Source organism: Mytilus edulis, chromosome 13 (genome assembly GCF_963676685.1).
Source record: "Mytilus edulis chromosome 13, xbMytEdul2.2, whole genome shotgun sequence".
NCBI lineage: Eukaryota > Metazoa > Mollusca > Bivalvia > Mytilida > Mytilidae > Mytilus > Mytilus edulis.
In genome coordinates this window covers 72,798,778-72,818,421 of record NC_092356.1, presented here as the reverse complement: position 1 = coordinate 72,818,421, position 19,644 = coordinate 72,798,778, and the positions used below count along the sequence as shown (strand labels likewise).

At 31.9% G+C, this 19,644-nt stretch overlaps 1 protein-coding gene across 1 annotated transcript in view; it reads left to right on the top strand.

Moving 5' to 3' along the window:
• The window catches only part of LOC139501773 (uncharacterized), a 43,892-nt gene extending 31,898 nt beyond the window's left edge, over nt 1-11,994 (top strand). The window contains exons 17-24 of the mRNA XM_071290917.1: nt 199-270; nt 1,457-1,528; nt 2,715-2,786; nt 3,475-3,519; nt 6,038-6,109; nt 8,333-8,443; nt 10,487-10,573; nt 11,336-11,994. Coding sequence (XP_071147018.1) covers nt 199-270; nt 1,457-1,528; nt 2,715-2,786; nt 3,475-3,519; nt 6,038-6,109; nt 8,333-8,443; nt 10,487-10,573; nt 11,336-11,562 — 758 coding nt within the window. The 3' untranslated portion in view covers nt 11,563-11,994. The remainder of the gene's footprint in view (nt 1-198; nt 271-1,456; nt 1,529-2,714; nt 2,787-3,474; nt 3,520-6,037; nt 6,110-8,332; nt 8,444-10,486; nt 10,574-11,335) is intronic.
• Nucleotides 11,995-19,644: the final 7,650 nt, after the last annotated feature.

Sequence of the window (19,644 nt, the reverse complement as noted above, 5' to 3'; positions counted from 1 at the left end):
TTTTAGTAAGGTAATTGGGAAAGTGTCACGATTTGTCCATGAATACATAAAATGTCATTGTATATCTACATCACAGTTTCATTTTCATTTGACTGTGTAGTTATCGTCAAGTGACAGTACAGAATGCCGCTATTCATGTGAATAATTAATAGATCAGTACACTGTAGTTCATATCATTAATACAATCTTTTTCTTCAGCTCCAAATGATGATGCTGATTTAACCCATACAAAGAGTACCGATATTATTCTGCCGTCAAAAGCTGCATCTGGTAAATATTTGATGTACATTTTTATATTGGCACAGCTTATTCATAAATATTTCATGCATTTAGGTCACTATAATTCTTTTTAATAACTTATACAATGACAAACAGTAAAGAAGAACATATTTGCTAGATAGTCTGACTTGGTAAAGGAATAAAATTTACTTGATAGGTTTAAATTACTTTTTTGGTTACCAAAACTTCCTGTTACCTATGTGGACCAAATGTCATAAAAACTTAAGTAATTTTCATGTATTGCACTTAATCTAATGACTAGTGATCTTCATGCATGACTCCTGGTCAGCCTTTAACAAAAGTACTGTAAATGCAGAAATTATTGCAATTTTTGAAGAATGGACAAAAATACGAGATTAATGCCTCGTTCACATGTAAATTTATTTCAAATTGAATGTGAATCAAAATTTGCTAATTGCGTTCACACCCTCTTCTTTTTTTAATTCGAATTGGCTCATTCGCATCATCCAATTCGCATTAGAAATGCGTTTTTGGTAATACAAATCAGTCAATTGGAATTAAACACTGTTATGGACACTTGGTAAATTGTAATTCGAATTGAATTGTTAGTAATTATTTGGTTATGTGAATTAAAAAGTTAACGTCATTAGGACAGTAAAGTGAATTTGAAGCGAATTGCAATTCGTTAGAATTGACGTAAGAAGGTAAAACTTTTCGCATGCGAATTTTAAACTAATTCGAAAAAGTTAATGCAAATCAAATCCTCATTTCCTGCTGATAGGGCAGCATACATGGCTGCTATGGTTGCACATAGGTTTTCATTAAAGGCAATGGGAAAACATATTTTCATCATCTCCTCTGAAGTTACAAGACTAATCTTAATGCAACATTTGTTTTTATATGTTATTTACAGGGAAGGTCATGAAGGTGCACATGGTCGTCTTGATATATGTCATCAGCCCTTGACCTCATTTGCACCCCAAAGTCTTATAACTTGATGATTTTTACCATTGCCTGTTTTTAGTAAGGTAATTGGGAAAGTGTCACGATTTGTCCATGAATACATAAAATGTCATTGTATATCTACATCACAGTTTCATTTTCATTTGACTGTGTAGTTATCGTCAAGTGACAGTACAGAATGCCGCTATTCATGTGAATAATTAATAGATCAGTACACTGTAGTTCATATCATTAATACAATCTTTTTCTTCAGCTCCAAATGATGATGCTGATTTAACCCATACAAAGAGTACCGATATTATTCTGCCGTCAAAAGCTGCATCTGGTAAATATTTGTTGTACATTTTTATATTGGCACAGCTTATTCATAAATATTTCATGCATTTAGGTCACTATAATTCTTTTTAATAACTTATACAATGACAAACAGTAAAGAAGAACATATTTGCTAGATAGTCTGACTTGGTAAAGGAATAAAATTTACTTGATAGGTTTAAATTACTTTTTTGGTTACCAAAACTTCCTGTTACCTATGTGGACCAAATGTCATAAAAACTTAAGTAATTTTCATGTATTGCACTTAATCTAATGACTAGTGATCTTCATGCATGACTCCTGGTCAGCCTTTAACAAAAGTACTGTAAATGCAGAAATTATTGCAATTTTTGAAGAATGGACAAAAATACGAGATTAATGCCTCGTTCACATGTAAATTTATTTCAAATTGAATGTGAATCAAAATTTGCTAATTGCATTCACACCCTCTTCTTTTTTTAATTCGAATTGGCTCATTCGCATCATCCAATTCGCATTAGAAATGCGTTTTTGGTAATACAAATCAGTCAATTGGAATTAAACACTGTTATGGACACTTGGTAAATTGTAATTCGAATTGAATTGTTAGTAATTATTTGGTTATGTGAATTAAAAAGTTAACGTCATTAGGACAGTAAAGTGAATTTGAAGCGAATTGCAATTCGTTAGAATTGACGTAAGAAGGTAAAACTTTTCGCATGCGAATTTTAAACTAATTCGAAAAAGTTAATGCAAATCAAATCCTCATTTCCTGCTGATAGGGCAGCATACATGGCTGCTATGGTTGCACATAGGTTTTCATTAAAGGCAATGGGAAAACATATTTTCATCATCTCCTCTGAAGTTACAAGACTAATCTTAATGCAACATTTGTTTTTATATGTTATTTACAGGGAAGGTCATGAAGGTGCACATGGTCGTCTTGATATATGTCATCAGCCCTTGACCTCATTTGCACCCCAAAGTCTTATAACTTGATGATTTTTACCATTGCCTGTTTTTAGTAAGGTAATTGGGAAAGTGTCACGATTTGTCCATGAATACATAAAATGTCATTGTATATCTACATCACAGTTTCATTTTCATTTGACTGTGTAGTTATCGTCAAGTGACAGTACAGAATGCCGCTATTCATGTGAATAATAAATAGATCAGTACACTGTAGTTCATATCATTAATACAATCTTTTTCTTCAGCTCCAAATGATGATGCTGATTTAACCCATACAAAGAGTACCGATATTATTCTGCCGTCAAAAGCTGCATCTGGTAAATATTTGTTGTACATTTTTATATTGGCACAGCTTATTCATAAATATTTCATGCATTTAGGTCACTATAATTCTTTTTAATAACTTATACAATGACAAACAGTAAAGAAGAACATATTTGCTAGATAGTCTGACTTGGTAAAGGAATAAAATTTACTTGATAGGTTTAAATTACTTTTTTGGTTACCAAAACTTCCTGTTACCTATGTGGACCAAATGTCATAAAAACTTAAGTAATTTTCATGTATTGCACTTAATCTAATGACTAGTGATCTTCATGCATGACTCCTGGTCAGCCTTTAACAAAAGTACTGTAAATGCAGAAATTATTGCAATTTTTGAAGAATGGACAAAAATACAAGATTAATTATAACGATTTTCAGAAAATCTGCATTTAGATATCTGTATTAGATATCTGATATCAGAATGCGAGCTCTTATTATTGTGATACTCACACAGTCACATTTTTCGCAATAATAAAAACCTCAAAATAATTTCTAAATTTACAGTATGCATATATGACTTCAGTATTGAAACACTTTTAACTATATTTGTAATTACAATAAAGTGGTTCATTTTCAGTAAGAAAAAAAGTGAAATATCATTAAATCTTGTATCACTTGTAGGAGGAAAATATGGGATGGGAGGCATATTATCTTTGTTTACCTTATATGTTTTTGTTTCAGGTCTGCCCAATGTTGGTGATGACGAAGAATTAGAGAGGACATTTGGTATGATAAATTTTATAGGGTATTCACATTTTAAGTTCCAATATTTTATTGAGGGAAAATTGCCATTCAGGTTAAGATGAAAAAAGTAATATAAACACTGTTCCTTTGATTTAATGGTTATTTCCAAATATTTCAAGGGATTAAAAGTTTTCTCTGCATTTTTCCTTTTCCAAATAAAAAAAAATGAATATTTAATTTGATAGTTACAAAGTTACATGCACTAGTCTGTACCGGGAGACAAGTTTAAACATTATCATTTTAGTCCAAAACATCAAATTCTTAGATTATGCTTCAAATATGTCAAGCATCTAAAAAAATATTTTGATTTTCATGGTTTAAGATATCACATTTGAAAATATTTGATTATCCTCCTCCATGACAATCTGTTGAAAAGACAGAATCCCCTATGCACCATCTTGGGAAATTATGTGGGTTGATCTCATCTGAAGTTACAAGACTAATCTTAATGAAACATTTTAATTGGTATGACGTTGGAGTTGTTGTCGTCTGGGGTCGTCGTCCGAAGACACATTAGTTTTCGCACTCTAACTTTAGTTTAGGTGAATGGATCTCTAGGAAATTTTACCACAAAGTGCAATACCACAAATAGAAGGTTGGATTGATTTTGGAGGTTATGGTACCAACAGTTAAGGAAAAAATGGCCAATATTAGCATTTTTATATAACCACAAACAAATTTTGCAATTGTATATTGGTATGACGTTGGCTTCGTTGTTGTCGTTGTCCTCGTCCAAGACACATTGATTTTCACACTCTAACTTTAGTTAAAGTGAATTGATCTCCTTTGAAATTTTCGGAATTAGGAGCCAAAAAGGGGTAAAAAATAATCATTCTTGTAAATTCCAGACAAAACTTGTGTGTTAGTGAACGGATCTCTTTGACATTGTACCACAAAGTTCAATATCGCAAAGGGAATGCTGGGATTGATTTTGGGGGTTATTGCCTCAAAATTTTAGGAATAAGGGGCCAAAAGAAGGGCCAAAAAATAAGCATTTTTCTAGTTTCAGGACAATAACTTGTGTGTAAGTCTATGGATCTTTCTGAAATTGTACTACAAAGTTCTATATCACAAAGGGAAAGCTGCTATTGAGTTTGGGGGTTATTGCCTGAAACGTTAAGGAAAAAGGGGCCAAAAATAAGCATTTTTCTAGTTTCCTGACAATAACTTGTGGTCAAGTGTATGGATCTCTCTGAAATTGTACTGCAAGGTACCATACCACAAAGGGAAGGCTGGGATAAATTTTGGGGGTAATAGCCTCAAAATTTTAGGAATTAGGGGCAAAAAAAAAGGAACAAAAAACAAGCATTTTTTTAGTTTCATGACAATAACTTGTGTGTAAGTCTATGGATCTTTCAGAAATTGTACTACAAGGTTCCATATCCCAAAGAGAAAGCTGGAATTTAGTTTGGGGGTAATTGCCCAAAAAGTTTAGGAATAAGGGGGCCAAAAATAGGCATTTTTCTCATTTCCAGACAACTTGTGTTTAAGTGTATGGATCTCTGAAGTTTTACTGCAAGGTACCATACCACAAATGGAAAGCTGGGATTGATTTTTGGGTATTTGCCTCAAATTTTAGGAATTAGGGACCAAAAAGGGGAAAAAAAACAAGCATTTTTCTAGTTTCATGACATTTACTTGTGTGTAAGTGTATAGATCTTTCTGAAATTGTACTACAAGGTTCCATATCACAAAGAGAAAGCTGGGTTTGAATTTGGGGGTAATTGCCTTAAACGTTTAGGAATTTGGGGGCAAAAAAACAATCATTTTTTCTAGTTTCCAATCAATAACTTGTGTTCAATTGTACAGATCTCTCTGAAATTGTACTGCAAGGCACCATACATTGTAACTTAAAGGGAAGGGTGGGATTGAATTTGTGGGTGATGATGAATCATGAAGGGATTCAAAATATTTGAATGGGGATTTTTTTCCTCGTTTTTTCTTCAAAATTTTCAATTTTAAATTGGTTATTTCTGATTTATATATAAAAGCAAATAATAATGATATGATTTGAAAAGGTAAATTAAAAAAAAATTGAGTTCATAGACCACATTCATTCTATGTCAGAAACCTATGCTGTGTCAAATATTTAATCACAATTTGAATTCAGTGCTGTACCAACTGTTCAGGGTTTGACCTCTGTGGTCGTATCAAATTGCACCCAGCAGAGCACTTTATTTTTATATGTTATTTACAGGGAAGGTCATGAAGGTGCACATGGTCGTCTTGATATATGTCATCAGACCTTGACCTCATTTGCACCCCAAAGTCTTATAACTTGATGATTTTTACCATTGCCTGTTTTTAGTAAGGTAATTGGGAAAGTGTCACGATTTGTCCATGAATACATAAAATGTCATTGTATATCTACATCACAGTTTCATTTTCATTTGACTGTGTAGTTATCGTCAAGTGACAGTACAGAATGCCGCTATTCATGTGAATAATTAATAGATCAGTACACTGTAGTTCATATCATTAATACAATCTTTTTCTTCAGCTCCAAATGATGATGCTGATTTAACCCATACAAAGAGTACCGATATTATTCTGCCGTCAAAAGCTGCATCTGGTAAATATTTGATGTACATTTTTATATTGGCACAGCTTATTCATAAATATTTCATGCATTTAGGTCACTATAATTCTTTTTCAAGAGGCACTAGCTGTCAAATTCATGGTCACCGATTTGACTCGAATTCTCATATTTGATTTATAACAATGTCAAACATTTATCCAAACTATCAAAAGTATAAAATAAACAATTTACAGAGCATGGGGTAGATAATATATCGGTTCGGTTCGTGTGTATTTTAGTCCAGACGCCATCAAATTAACTATCGATTTGACCTCAGATGACCATATAAGCGATGTAAACATAAATAAAGATATAAATAGATTAAACCAACACGTGCAATTGGATTTTTATAGGTCTGTTTGATTATATTTTATAGATTAAAAATAGATGTTTCTCATTGTTTTTAACCATATAAGAATGATTTTATGTGCATCGAATTAGTAATCAAATGATTTACTGTAGTTTCACTTTCATTGTTGACATTCTTTTTCTTTAAATAACCAGTACACGTTCAATGCATGCGTTGTCAATCTTTAGCTATGGGTTAAATTGAAGTTCACATGAATATTGATTTAAAGAGGTCGACTCATTCACTTGCAAGAGAATAACTAATTATCAATGTTTCTTAGCGTAATTTGACAAAATTGTACCTTTTTGGCTGCAAATAGCGAATTGTTATTTCACTATTTCACTTTCATTATTGATTGAACAGAAAAAAATCAAACTTTAGATTTTTTTCATATCTTACGCTTGTGTCCCTTTAACAAACACGAAACTTTCAACAGAGTATATCAATTTTGTGTAATCATATATCTTTTTCAATCATGATCTTTCATCCTTGAATTAATATTTGCACACATATAGCTGTTATACAGCTCACATTATTGAAATGTTGTGGAAATATTTCTGCTTTAATTCCTGACTAGGGAACTTAATCATTTTAAGAAAAAAATGTATGCAGGTGATACTTATTTAATGTTATAAACTGACCTGTTAAGTTTTCAACCCAGACATTTGAACTTTAAAAAAATGTTTACTTTGGAAAATTTATCAAGTTTTTACCTATTCCTTCCTACTCTGGAAATTAGTTTGTTAGTGATATTTTCAAGAGGTATTTATTTGAAACAAATATATTGCAAAAGTAACTTTTTAAAATTTTTGTATTTGTATATACAGTCAAACCTGATTAAACCGGACCCTGAATAAACCGGCTTCCTGTACATTCCGGCCGAAAATGAAAGTCCCCATTTTTTTCCCTTCAAAGTCTTTGTTAAAATACCCTTTGTAAACCGGACCCTGTGTATTCCGAATTCCGGTCTAATTATGAAGTCCCAATACTCTTAATTACATTAATTATTACCTGTCAAAACCGGTTTGTCTAATTAATTTCACTGATCGATATGCAATCAAAACATAATTGTTTACTTTATACAATATGACTTTTCAGGGTAATTAATCAATTAGTCAGGTGTTAAAACTGTGAAGTGAACTTTCAATCGTACAGTAGTGAGCTGTTTTATTTATTAAAACATTTTAAACGTGTCAATTAAACGACAAGACACACCGAATATATCTCGGATTTAACTTACGTTTTGTAACTTGGATAAACAAATTTAAATCGCAGCATAAGAAATTTACAACGTAATGTCGAAACCCTGGGTTCCCTGCTGTGAACCCCTAAACAAATGATCTTGATAACGAAAACCACCCAGATGACAACAATCAATGGGTATAGTAAACTGTACGACAACGTTTCAATAGTGATGAGATTACGTTTGATAATATTCTGGTTTTTTGATCAGCCATTCCAACATTTCAAATAAATGATCATGGAAGTAAATCGAAACAACGCGAGCATTAGGATGCAAATGTAAACAATGGAAAACGAAGTGAAAATATTTTAATTGATTGATCAGATATTCTTTACTATCAAAGAGAACTTTTATATGCAAACTATCGGACGTCAAAAGTCATTAACTTCCGGTCGATACGGAAACCTGAATAAACCGGCTCACTGCCCAAACCGGCCCTTTTTCATAGTCCCGTAGCCGGCCGGTTTATACAGGTTTTACTGTATATTCAAATCTTAATAATATTCCATCCTCCATTGTTTGAGAAACATTTTGTGCAACCCATTGATTTGAGGTTTGACCAATTTTCATACCCCACATGTAGAGTGGAGGCTTTATACAATGTTATATACTGCATTCTTTTCAGTTACAGTGAAACCTATTGTTACAGTAAGACCTAAAAGAAGGCTTGATTCTAAAAATTACAAGGAGGCCTTTAATTTTGCTGACTCTGATGAGGATCCAGATTTTGATATAGGTATGTTCATTTTTAGCTCACCAGGCCAAGTGAGCTATTGTCATCACTTTGCATCTATCAACATCATTGACATCACATGTAAACAACTTCTTCTAAAAACATTTGGGTCGAATGAAACCAAAACTGGCAGGACCTCATCTGAACAAATGTCCCCATTGTGAGACAGAGGTTTTTGTCTCGACTGCGAGGATGAGACATAGATATTACTACCTAGCGGTGGCAGGGTAAACTATTTGTATAAAGGTTTATATTTCAGACGGTAAGAGACCTGAATGCTTCATATCTTGTATGCAGATACCTTATTTTTCAAAGTTTCTGTTTGTCATAAGTCCATTGTCCTTGACCTCATTCTCATGGTTCAGCGACTGCTTGAAAAAAAGTTTAGATTTTTGTTAAGTAAATTTCTCACTTATAGTGAGATGGTGAGTAATAAGATAACTTTATTTGGTAAATAATTCCTTGCAAGGTCTACATGACCGTCAGATATGGTTCGTCTGACCTCGACCTCAACTCATGGGTCAGTGATCAAGGTTAAAGTTATGTAATTAGGTTGGTTTCTCAAATACTGTAAGCAGTTTGTCACATTTTTGTTGTAAGGAATGATTGTAAGGTGTACATGTCAGTCTGGCAGGTTTCATCTGACCTTGACCTCATTTTCACTGTTCCTTGGTTAATGTTAAGTTTTTGTGTTTTGGTCTATTTTTCAGAAATTCTATTAGCAATCGGTCAACTATATTTGGTTGTGGAATGATTGTAAGGTGTACATGTCTGTCTGGCAGGTGTCATTTGTTCTTTACCTCATTTTCCTTGTTCATCTGTCACTGTCAAATTTCTGTGTTTTGGTCTGTTTATAAGAAACTATAAGCAATAGGTCAACTATATTTCGTGTATGGAACAATTGTAAGGTGTACATGTCTGTCTGGCTTAATTTATCTGACCAGGACCTCATTTTCATGGATCTTTATAATTTTTAGTTTTAAAATGTGAAACTTGTAGTAAAACTTTATTTTTAGGACTATCAACATAGAATCAATCTTGGTTAATAAAAGCCGGTGACATTTCAGCGTGTGCACTCTTGTTTTTTTCAAAACCGTCTTGGAAATCTTTAAGGGAATGTATTGAACTCATAAAAAATCAAAGGTTAATTTCAGTTTTCAATGATTTCACATTTACCATTTCCAAGTCATATATTCATTAAATTTTTTGGATAATAAGAGGGTGGGGATTATCTGCTATCCCAATAACTGAATTCTAGTTTATTTTCAAAAAATTTCAAAGTAAATATGTGGGAAATTAAAATTGTCCATCTGTACGTATGTCCCAAGTTGGTTTCCGTTCTCTAACTTTGGTTTGCCTCAACCAAATGTTATGAAATTTATTCACATTGCTTATTACCACAAAACACAGATCGAGCTTGAAAAAAAAATGAACAAATTGCTGATCTTTTCATTTCTGTTCTCTTACTTAAGTTTGCCTCAACCAAATGTAATGAAACTTATTCATAATGCTTATTACTACAAAACACAGATTTAATTTGAATTTTGTGGCATCACATATACTGTTCTTAAGTTATGCCCCTTTACAAATGGAAAAAAATGCTGAATTTATCCTTTCCATTCTCTAAAGTTTGCCTCAACAAAATATTATGAAACTTATAAACAATGCTTATTACTCGAAAACTCATATCAAGTACAAATATAGGTAGCGTTGCTTTTACCGTTCTTGTGTTGTTTCCCATTATAACATTGTTTGCTAGCGGGGGCATCATCTGTGTCCACGCGGGGATACATTCCCCATGTATTTGTCTCATTAAACCTTGTTTCTTATATGTAATATATTTCTGGTAAATCAGACTAATTTTGATTAAAAAAGTAACAAAATGATGACTCAGTTTTTGACCCGGCATGTAATTTAAATATTAGTGTAGCAAGTGAACAGTTATAAATAATGTGTTATCTGGTAAAAGCTGGTGACTTATACAAAGCATTTCCATCTTTCAGTTCAGCAATGTTACATTACAAGTTATATTTTTTTGTCATTTAGGTAGGACAATGAAGAAAAACAAACTTTCACTAGAGAGTGACAGTGATTCAGACAGTGAGCCTAATGTAGCTAGGAAAAAATCTGAAAGTAAGTGAATAGATTCATTAGATATTTAGTTAACTTCAACAAGTTAGGAGTTCTTTTGAGATCCACTTGCATATCCACAGCCAGTTCTCTGAAAACTAATTGACCTACAACCCTCTTAGTCTGAAGATGCATCTGCCTGAAAATTGATGTCACATGAACCATATTTCATAGAACATTAAAGGAGTAAGTTTGGTATGATAACAATGGTTTAAAGTGGATGAAAACACATGTAAGAAAGTGAAATAGAACTTTTTTTGTGGAGCTTCTCTTTTTTAAAAAACCTTAATCTTTACAACTGAACCCAAATAGACAAAAAATAGAGATTTTGTTGAAAAATAACAAAATTGTCTGAATTCCAACCAAATTTAGGCCTAGGAAACATGGAGCTCAGGATTTGACAAACTAAATATTCAAATCAGATATTTAAAATGTAACAATAAACAATTTGTCAATAAAGGAGGTGCTTGTATTGGATGTAACCTCTATGTTATATGCTCATACATGTATTTACGGGTTTAGTCCTACATATGGGATATTCCATGTCTTGATTTCCACACTACTTTTATATTTCGCTGGATACTTAAGTTCATGGATAAACCACCTACGAAAACCGCAAAAATTGGTATCCAAGGAATAAAAGTATTTTAACAGTAGTAATTATCAAATTTGGGCTTCATAAAGGATATATTCTGGATAAAAAAAATTAATGCACAGTTTTTACAGTAACAAGATACCTAAATATATGATTTTGATTTATTACAGAACAAACATCTAAGAGGAAATGGACAAACGAGGAAAAGGAGGCTTTGGTGATTTTAGTTAATAAAGCCATATGTGAAAAAAAACCTCCAAAAAAAAGTGAAGTTCAAAAGCTGCAAAAGAGAAATAAATGCATCGCCTGTTTAAAATGGTTGAGTGTAAAGCACCAAATCTGGGCAATAGCTCAACAGAAGATGAGGGGTGCTAAACGACTACTGGGGGGGGAATGATTTAGATACAGTATTAACAATTGTAATTGTAAAACATTAATATTTTAAATTCACATTTGATCATTTCCTCTGAAACAACTGAGATAATTTGAATAAAACTTTGCAGGAATAGAATATGGAAGGTACTTTATAAAAAAAAATCTTATTGGATTAAAAGCATAGCCACTAAATGTTGCTAAAGTCAAACCTTGATGCTGATTGGTCAGTTTTCAAATTAAATCTCCTCTGAAACTCTAAGGCCATATCACTTTATATGTATCATCATTTGAAGACCCTCTACAAAGATATTTCATTTTATAATGATCAGATTCATCTTAACCAACCTCTGCATAAATAATGTATGGCAGGTTCTTTATATAAAAAATATTATTTTGTTCCAATCAGATGAAGAATATGGCTGTCAGATGTAATTATTCATTAAATATACAAAAGAATAATCATTTCATTATTGCCATGCAGCATACATGGTAGCTATATCAGCACATAGGTTCCCTTTGAGCCCATAGGAAATCTAACTTAAATAAAAAGGACCAACTGGTCAGTTTTTTTTTTTTAATTCTTCACTGAGAATACAAAACTGGTAGTTTGTAGCCAGGTGAGCAAAATAGGCTCAATTGAGTTTCTAATTTTCAGAGTTTAGACTTTGATTAAGGGCATATGATACAGTTACAGGGGAGGTAATGATGTTGCTAAGGTAAAATGTTATTTTTGGCGACGTCAAACTTTGACATATCGGGAAAGATGCATTTTTATTTTATTTTTTTTTTATTTTAGACTGAATTCACTTTAAAATGAGTTCATGGACCCCTCTTTTCTTAAATGACATTAGGTTTGATTCAGTATGAAGATTATTTGTATCAATTTTTATGAAAAGTCACTGATGAAATTTTTTTAAATTAGATAAATATACAGCAAAAAAAAGCAGTTTATTTTTATTCGCATCACTTGGTGTCCGGCGTCTGTAAAATTTAACAAAAATCTTCTCCTCTGAAACAACTGGGCCAAATTTAACCAAACTTGGCCACAATAATCATTGGGGTATTTAGTTTTAAAAATGTGCGGCGTGACCCTGCCAACTAACCAAGATGGCCACCATGGCTAAAAATAGAACATAGGGGTAAAATGTAGATTTTGGCTTATAACCTGACAAATCTGACAAAGGTAAATTGTCTATTAGGTCAAGATCTATCTGCCCTGAAATTTTTAGACAAATTAGTAATTTTAAGAAAATTTTGCAGTTTTTGGTTATTATCTTGAATATTATCATAGATAGAGATAAACTGTAAACAGCAATAAGGAGTAATTGCCCTTTATAGTCATTTTTGAACAATTTTCATAAATTTTTGTAAATATTTAGAAAATATTTTACACTTTAATTACTTGGCCAAGTTCATTATAGATAGAGATAATTGTAGCAACAAGAATGTTCATTAAAATAAGATCTACAAACACATGATCACCAAAACACAATTTTGTCATGAATTTATCTGTGTCCATTGGTTATTATGCACATAGACTAAGGTGAGCGACACAGGCTCTTGAGAGCCTCTAATTTAAAATCATTAAACTTTGATAACAATTAATTATTTCCAAAGAATTGTTATACAAATTTATAGTATACTTATGTAAAGAAGATTTCCCCCAAATGATTTTACAAAAATCCGCTTGTGTTTATCTTTTGAAACAAAAAAGTTAGGTATGTCTATCCAATGGATAGAAATGTCCAAAAAAACGAAATTTTGAGTAAATGTCTAAAATTTCGATCCTATCTCTTAAAGTAGCACATGAAGGTATATTTTTTATTACATATTTGAATTGAAAATGTGAAAAATAGTTTGTATGCCAATTTTCGTAAACAAATCACCGTGGGATCAAAACTGTATCGTATGCCCTTAAGTTTGGGTTAAGATTCATACATGAGGTATTTATGAATGCTAATAAATGTCAACACTGTTATTGGATTATTCAGAAATGATTTAAGGCAACAAACAAATATTGTGTTTCTGTTTTATATACAACAGACCCTGATTTTTACCCCAGACACCAAAGGTTTTACTTAAGATTATAAAATAAACTGGTGCTCTTTATTATATACACTTTTGTATAATCTTTCAGTTAAATTCCTTCATACAGTTACCAAACCAGTCTTCAATATTAAAAAAAACCACTGAGGACTTATTTCAATGGATTCTTTGAATTGACATGCATATGTATTACATCATTTAGCAATCACAATGTTTCAGTTAAAATTTAAAAAAAATATTGACCTTTATTTTGTTTTGTAATCAGAACACACAATATTTTATTTCAGCCTAAAAGGGATTTGCTGTTGTTTCAGAGAGCTCTAGTTTTTATCGTCTGTTTTTTCAATTATTTTTTTCTGAGGCAACATGGGATGTTTTGTGTGTGTTAATAATTATAGACTATCAATGAATAATGTTGATGAACTATAGATTTCTTTATTTTACCTGTAGTTCAGCTTCTTAAATATATTTAAGATAACTTTACACTACAAATTATTTTTGATTAATTTTCTATTATGTTATAAACATTAATACCATGCATACAAAATATATGTGTATACACTGTATTTAGCTCAGCTGGCTTTTGCCATCACTTAGCGTCTGTCATCTGTCCATTAACTTTTAATATTTTAATCTTCTCCTTTGAAACCACTGTCCCAATTGGAATCAAAGTTTGTCTGGATCATCCTTAGGGTGTCTACTTTCAAAACTATATAGGATGACACTGTACGCAAACCAACATGGCTGCCATGTCATAAATAGAACATAGAGGTAAAATTAACAAAAGTTCAATTAAAAAAACCTTAAAAGGGTGGGGTGTCAGATGGACAAATATTCTTGTTACTTTCTTTTCTGAAACCACTAGACCATTTGGAAACAAACTTTAAATATGTTGATATCTATAAAGGTTTTGAATGTATATAATGTGTGATATACAATATTCCACAGTTAGTGCTGAATAGGCAACAGACATGGAATAGTGTTTCAAAAGTTTGCAATGGTTAATTAAATGTTCCTTCTTTTATCTGAAGCTACTTGGCCACAGTGAATCAAACTTGACAGGATTGATTTATGAAAGTTTTGATACATGGATTCTCGAATTTGTGCTGATCAGTAGCAATTATCGATTCTCATTGGATTAATTCAAAAATTGTTTACCTCTGAAAATACAAATCCAAATGTTTTCCTGACAAGCAGCAGCAATGATGACACAAAAATTTTGATAAGCAATGCAGCACTATAAGTAAGCCTCTTGTAAACTCAGTAAATAAAATTTGCTACAATAAATGGTTATTTTAGACTTTTACAGCAAAAAGCTTTGATATAGGGTGAGTGATACAGAAATATTTTAGCCTCACTATGGTTTCTGGAATGTTAGGACTAATCAGACTGCTTTTGATGTGTTCTTAGTTAAAGCAAGTTGAAATAAAAATTTCAAAAAAGTATGTTTATCTACACTTTTTGTTCATTACACTACTGTCAAAGAAGAAGGTACAGTTTGGGGTGTACTTAGCTCTGTAAATTTGTAAAAAAATTGAAATATTTTAAGTGATAAGTTGGCTGAATCAATATAGTGTACAGCTTTGACTCAAATTTAAATTAAGATAGACTGTGACTAGATCAACTTTCTGTAAAAATATCTCTTTGGGTGATGCATGCACTATGTCATATTTGGTTGTTTTCAAATATTTTGCTACTTCAAAGCTCTCAACATAGTGTAGAGGCAAATAAAAATAATTTACAAATTGTTGACAAAATATAAATTTTATAGATTTATTTTACTTTTTAAATTACAAAGTTTCAGGTAATAAGGCCATAGTTTCAAAACAGGGCCATTTTGACCCCCCAAAAGGTACCTTCTTTACAATTAATAAACTACCATGTACACATCATTGGTTAATAAATATCAAAATTACTCTTATGTTTCTTCTTTTAAATTTGTTATTACAGTAATTATTTACTTCTGATTATTGTGTATTCAAGAGGAATAGCTTAATATGGGTTATATCCTATAGGAAACTACCACATTTGCAAATACTGTATTTCATGAGTATCTGTTGAAATTAGTGTATGATGGTGAACGATTGTCATGCCTGGCTGTTAAAAGACACAGTTGTTTCTTTGTATAGTAACTTTTATTCTAGTTAAATGATCCTTCTGGATTTTTTAAAGAAAGAACAAATTGGATCTACACTTCAGTTTCTAAGTTAGTAATGGTTGAGGGTTTAAGAAAGAAGAATATTACATTTTCATTTTGGTAGGTGAAGTTAGTCATTTTGAGCTCACCAGGCCCAAAGGGCCAAGTGAGCTTTTCTTAACACTTGGTGTCTGTCCTCTGTTATTGTTGTCTTCCGTTAAATTTTACCAAAATTTTCTATCTGAAACTACTATACCAAATTTGATCAAATATGGCCACAAGGATCATTGGGATATATAGTTTAAAAAATGTGTTGGATGACCCTGCCTGCCAACCAACATGGCTGACATGACTAAAAATAGAACATAGAGATCAAATGCAAGTTTTGCCTTTTATTTTGAAAACCACTATGCATAGAGGAAATATGACGGGTCAGAAATGTTAAAAAAAGTTGAGATATACCTATTGTCCACTTACATTGAAACTGTCAGACGAATTCCTTAGGAGTTATTGCCCTTAAATTAAGAATTTTAACTTTTTTTTTCATTTTTGCCTAATATCTTGAAAACTATAATAGATAGACTCTTTAACTGCAAAAATGATCAGCAAGTCAAGATCTACAAATAGGTCATCATGGTCATTATTTTCTGATGACTCCTTATTGGAGTTGTTGCCCTTTGATGATGATTTATCAATTTATTGCTTTTTTATCTTATTCATGTATCTCAAAAACTATAATATATAGTTATCAAAAGTATCAGGATTATAGAACTTAAATAAGCAAAAATGATCAACAAGACAAGATCTACAAATAAGTCAAATGGTTGAAATTGTCGGTTTATTCCTTATTGGAGTTATTGCTCTTTAATGACGATTTTTTTATTTACCTTTTTTTTTATCTAATATCTTAAAAACTATAACAGATAGATAGAAACTTTAATAAACAAAATGATCAGCAAAAAAGATCTACAAATAAGTCAGCTTTGCTGAAATAGTCAGTCGACTCCTTATTGGAATAACTTGCTCTTTAATGACAATTTTTACCAATTTTCGCATTTTTGCCGATTATATCTTGAAAATTATAAAAGCTAGATAGACACTTTTTGATGCAAAAATTTTCAGCAAGACAAGATATACAAATAAATCAAATTTTGCCGAAATCATTGGTCGATTCTTTAGATTGCCCTTAAATATTTTTTTTACAATTTTTTGTGTTTTGGGCAAAAACGAAAGAAGAAAGAGAGAAACTGTAAACAGACTAAATGATCAGCAATACAAGATAAAAAAAAAGATATTTTTGTCATGAATTCTTATTTAGTCCACAATGTTGGAGAGTGTCCATTGTTGACGATGCACTCAGATCTATCTGAGAGCGGATACAGGCTCTTTAGACATGTTAGAGTTTCTAGGACAGAAAATTATCCTCTGTACCAAGTTGGTTCCCGATAAATGGAAGGCAATTTTCCCTGGTGAATGAGAAGTAACTGTGCTATTGTTGTGGAGAAAACCTCATCATTGCTCATGGCTTCTGCATATTTTGTTTGTTTGAAATCTATATCGTTGCTTTATATCAATAGAAGCGAAGCAGATCCTGCAACAATTGACTTTATTATTTTATGTTAATTTGGATTTCCATGATTTTTATTGGATAAGAGAAATTAGACATTTTAGTCGATCACCCTTTGAAACCGTGTGACATTTTCTTGCACTGTCACTCGGCTTGTAGCGTATTTTTTTCAATGTCGGGAACCAACGTGGTTAGTATCTTGATGCATATAGACACTATTTTAAAAAATAATCCTTATTAACAGCGATGGCACATTTTAAGTACGCTGATTATTTGTTGTCTGTCATCTGCTTCTGCCCAGAAAATATTTGTAGACTTGAATGATAAGGACATTCTACTGGAATTAAAAGATTCGAAGTCTGCACAACGAACAGTTTAAAGAAGCATTTTTGAAGGGTGACGTATATTATGAATTTTTTCTTTGGAAAAATTAAACATTGAAATTGTTCTTGTCAAGACAAAATTCACACCTTCTAACATGTTGATAAAGAATGTTTAAAAATTCATACATTTAAAACCAGATATCTGGAGAATTTTACCGGGAAAAATATTCCCGTAGTAAAACAAATATTTGTCATGGTCGCTTTCTAGACGTTTCGGCCACAGTACCAGTTCACCATAGTAATTTCGACCGAAGTCGATTCGGCCACACTATTTCATAATTTTGTTAACATATATTTCCTATCGTTAATTATCCATTTTTAAATGGTGACGTTCCCTTGTCACCATCTTACGGTGTTTACACGGTGGGTATGGCTGTCCTGCGAGAGAACGTTCTGTGCTGGTGATTTGGTCCTGTCAGGTGCTGGTGGGTTTGTTTACATTGTACCAGAACGGCAATAAAACGACTGTTTTGTTGCTTAATTTTTCTCTGATGCGTCATAAGTACCATACAAAGTATATTACAACAATATTATCTTGCAAAAGTCGTGCAAGTTCGTTAAACGGAATTGTCCTGACGCTGTGCTGGTGATAAGAAAAACGGTCCTGGTTCTGTGCTCCTATGTCCTGGTTCTGTGCTCTTATATTTCAGGTAAAAGTGGCATATATTCAAGATCATTGATGCTGTACTGTTATTGACTAATTAACTGTTGTCTGCTTTCTTGAAATTGACATTGTTGTGAATCTGTGTACTGTTATTATGAGAGAAAAAATACCCCTATTTTTTTATATTTTTTTTAAATTACCGGTAATCTTATTTATTGGCCTGTTAATGGAACCCTTCTTGTCCCCTTTTACGATCAGAAAATATGTTTACGATTTTCGGGATTACGATCATTTTGCAAAATCACCAAAATACGTTGTAATTTATACAATACTTATATAAAGTAGATGAGGTGGTATGTTTGTTGTCAATGGACAAATTTCCATAAGAAACCAAAGGAAGTATGTGTTAACAACTATACGTCATCGTACGACCTTCAACAATAACCAATAAAATAAAAATGTAAAAGGTTTTGCATAAAAATGGAGAGCAAAAATATAGAACAAAGGACTTTCTCAGCGTTTGAATCATATGTCTTTAGCAGCTTAAAACACGTTTGTTTGTGAACAAGTTAGTGCTGACTATAAGACTGACAATAGTATTGCGGCTTTGTTTGTTTGGGTTTTTTTTTTTTTGGGGGGGGGGGGGATAAGTTAGAGCGAGGTTACAGTGAAAGTTTTAAGCTTGGAATAGTTTCCCGTAAGATTTAAAAGTTGTATTTCAAAAGAAAAATGTATCTTATAACTATAACTATTAAGAATCACTTGCTGTATCTGTAAGATTTTTTCAACATAATTTTTTTTTGTCTGAACGGTTATCAGGTATTTGTTTTCGAAAGTTCGATAGAACACTAAAAAAAAATCACTATTTTATGAAAGGGCAGACTAGAATATGTCAGAGAATGAAGACGAGATAACCTTTGTACAGAGATTTTTGTTATGTTTAGCATGGGATCAACACAAGGGTACATTATCCTTAAAGATCTATTTAAAAGTATTTCAAACTACCGTTTGCTTTGTTAATTGTGCCTTTAATTTCAAAAATTAAAATATCTCGTAGCTTCATACTACCAATTGAGTATAAAACAAGTATATAAGTTTTAAAAAGAAATTCTTAGATTAAACGCATACATTTAACTTTAAAAGGTCATAACAGTTTAAAACAATACAAATCTACACACACAAAAAACTGGCTTAATTTCAACTGGTTATTAACCCGAATCGCTATAAGATCATATATAAACTCACCTGTGTCGAGGAGTCGTGTGAGGTTCATGTATTGTCTTGGCGTCCGCAATTACAAAAAGATCTTTTCTGAAATTACTTGACCAAATGTTACCAAATGATTTTTCAAGAGTGAATCTAGGAAA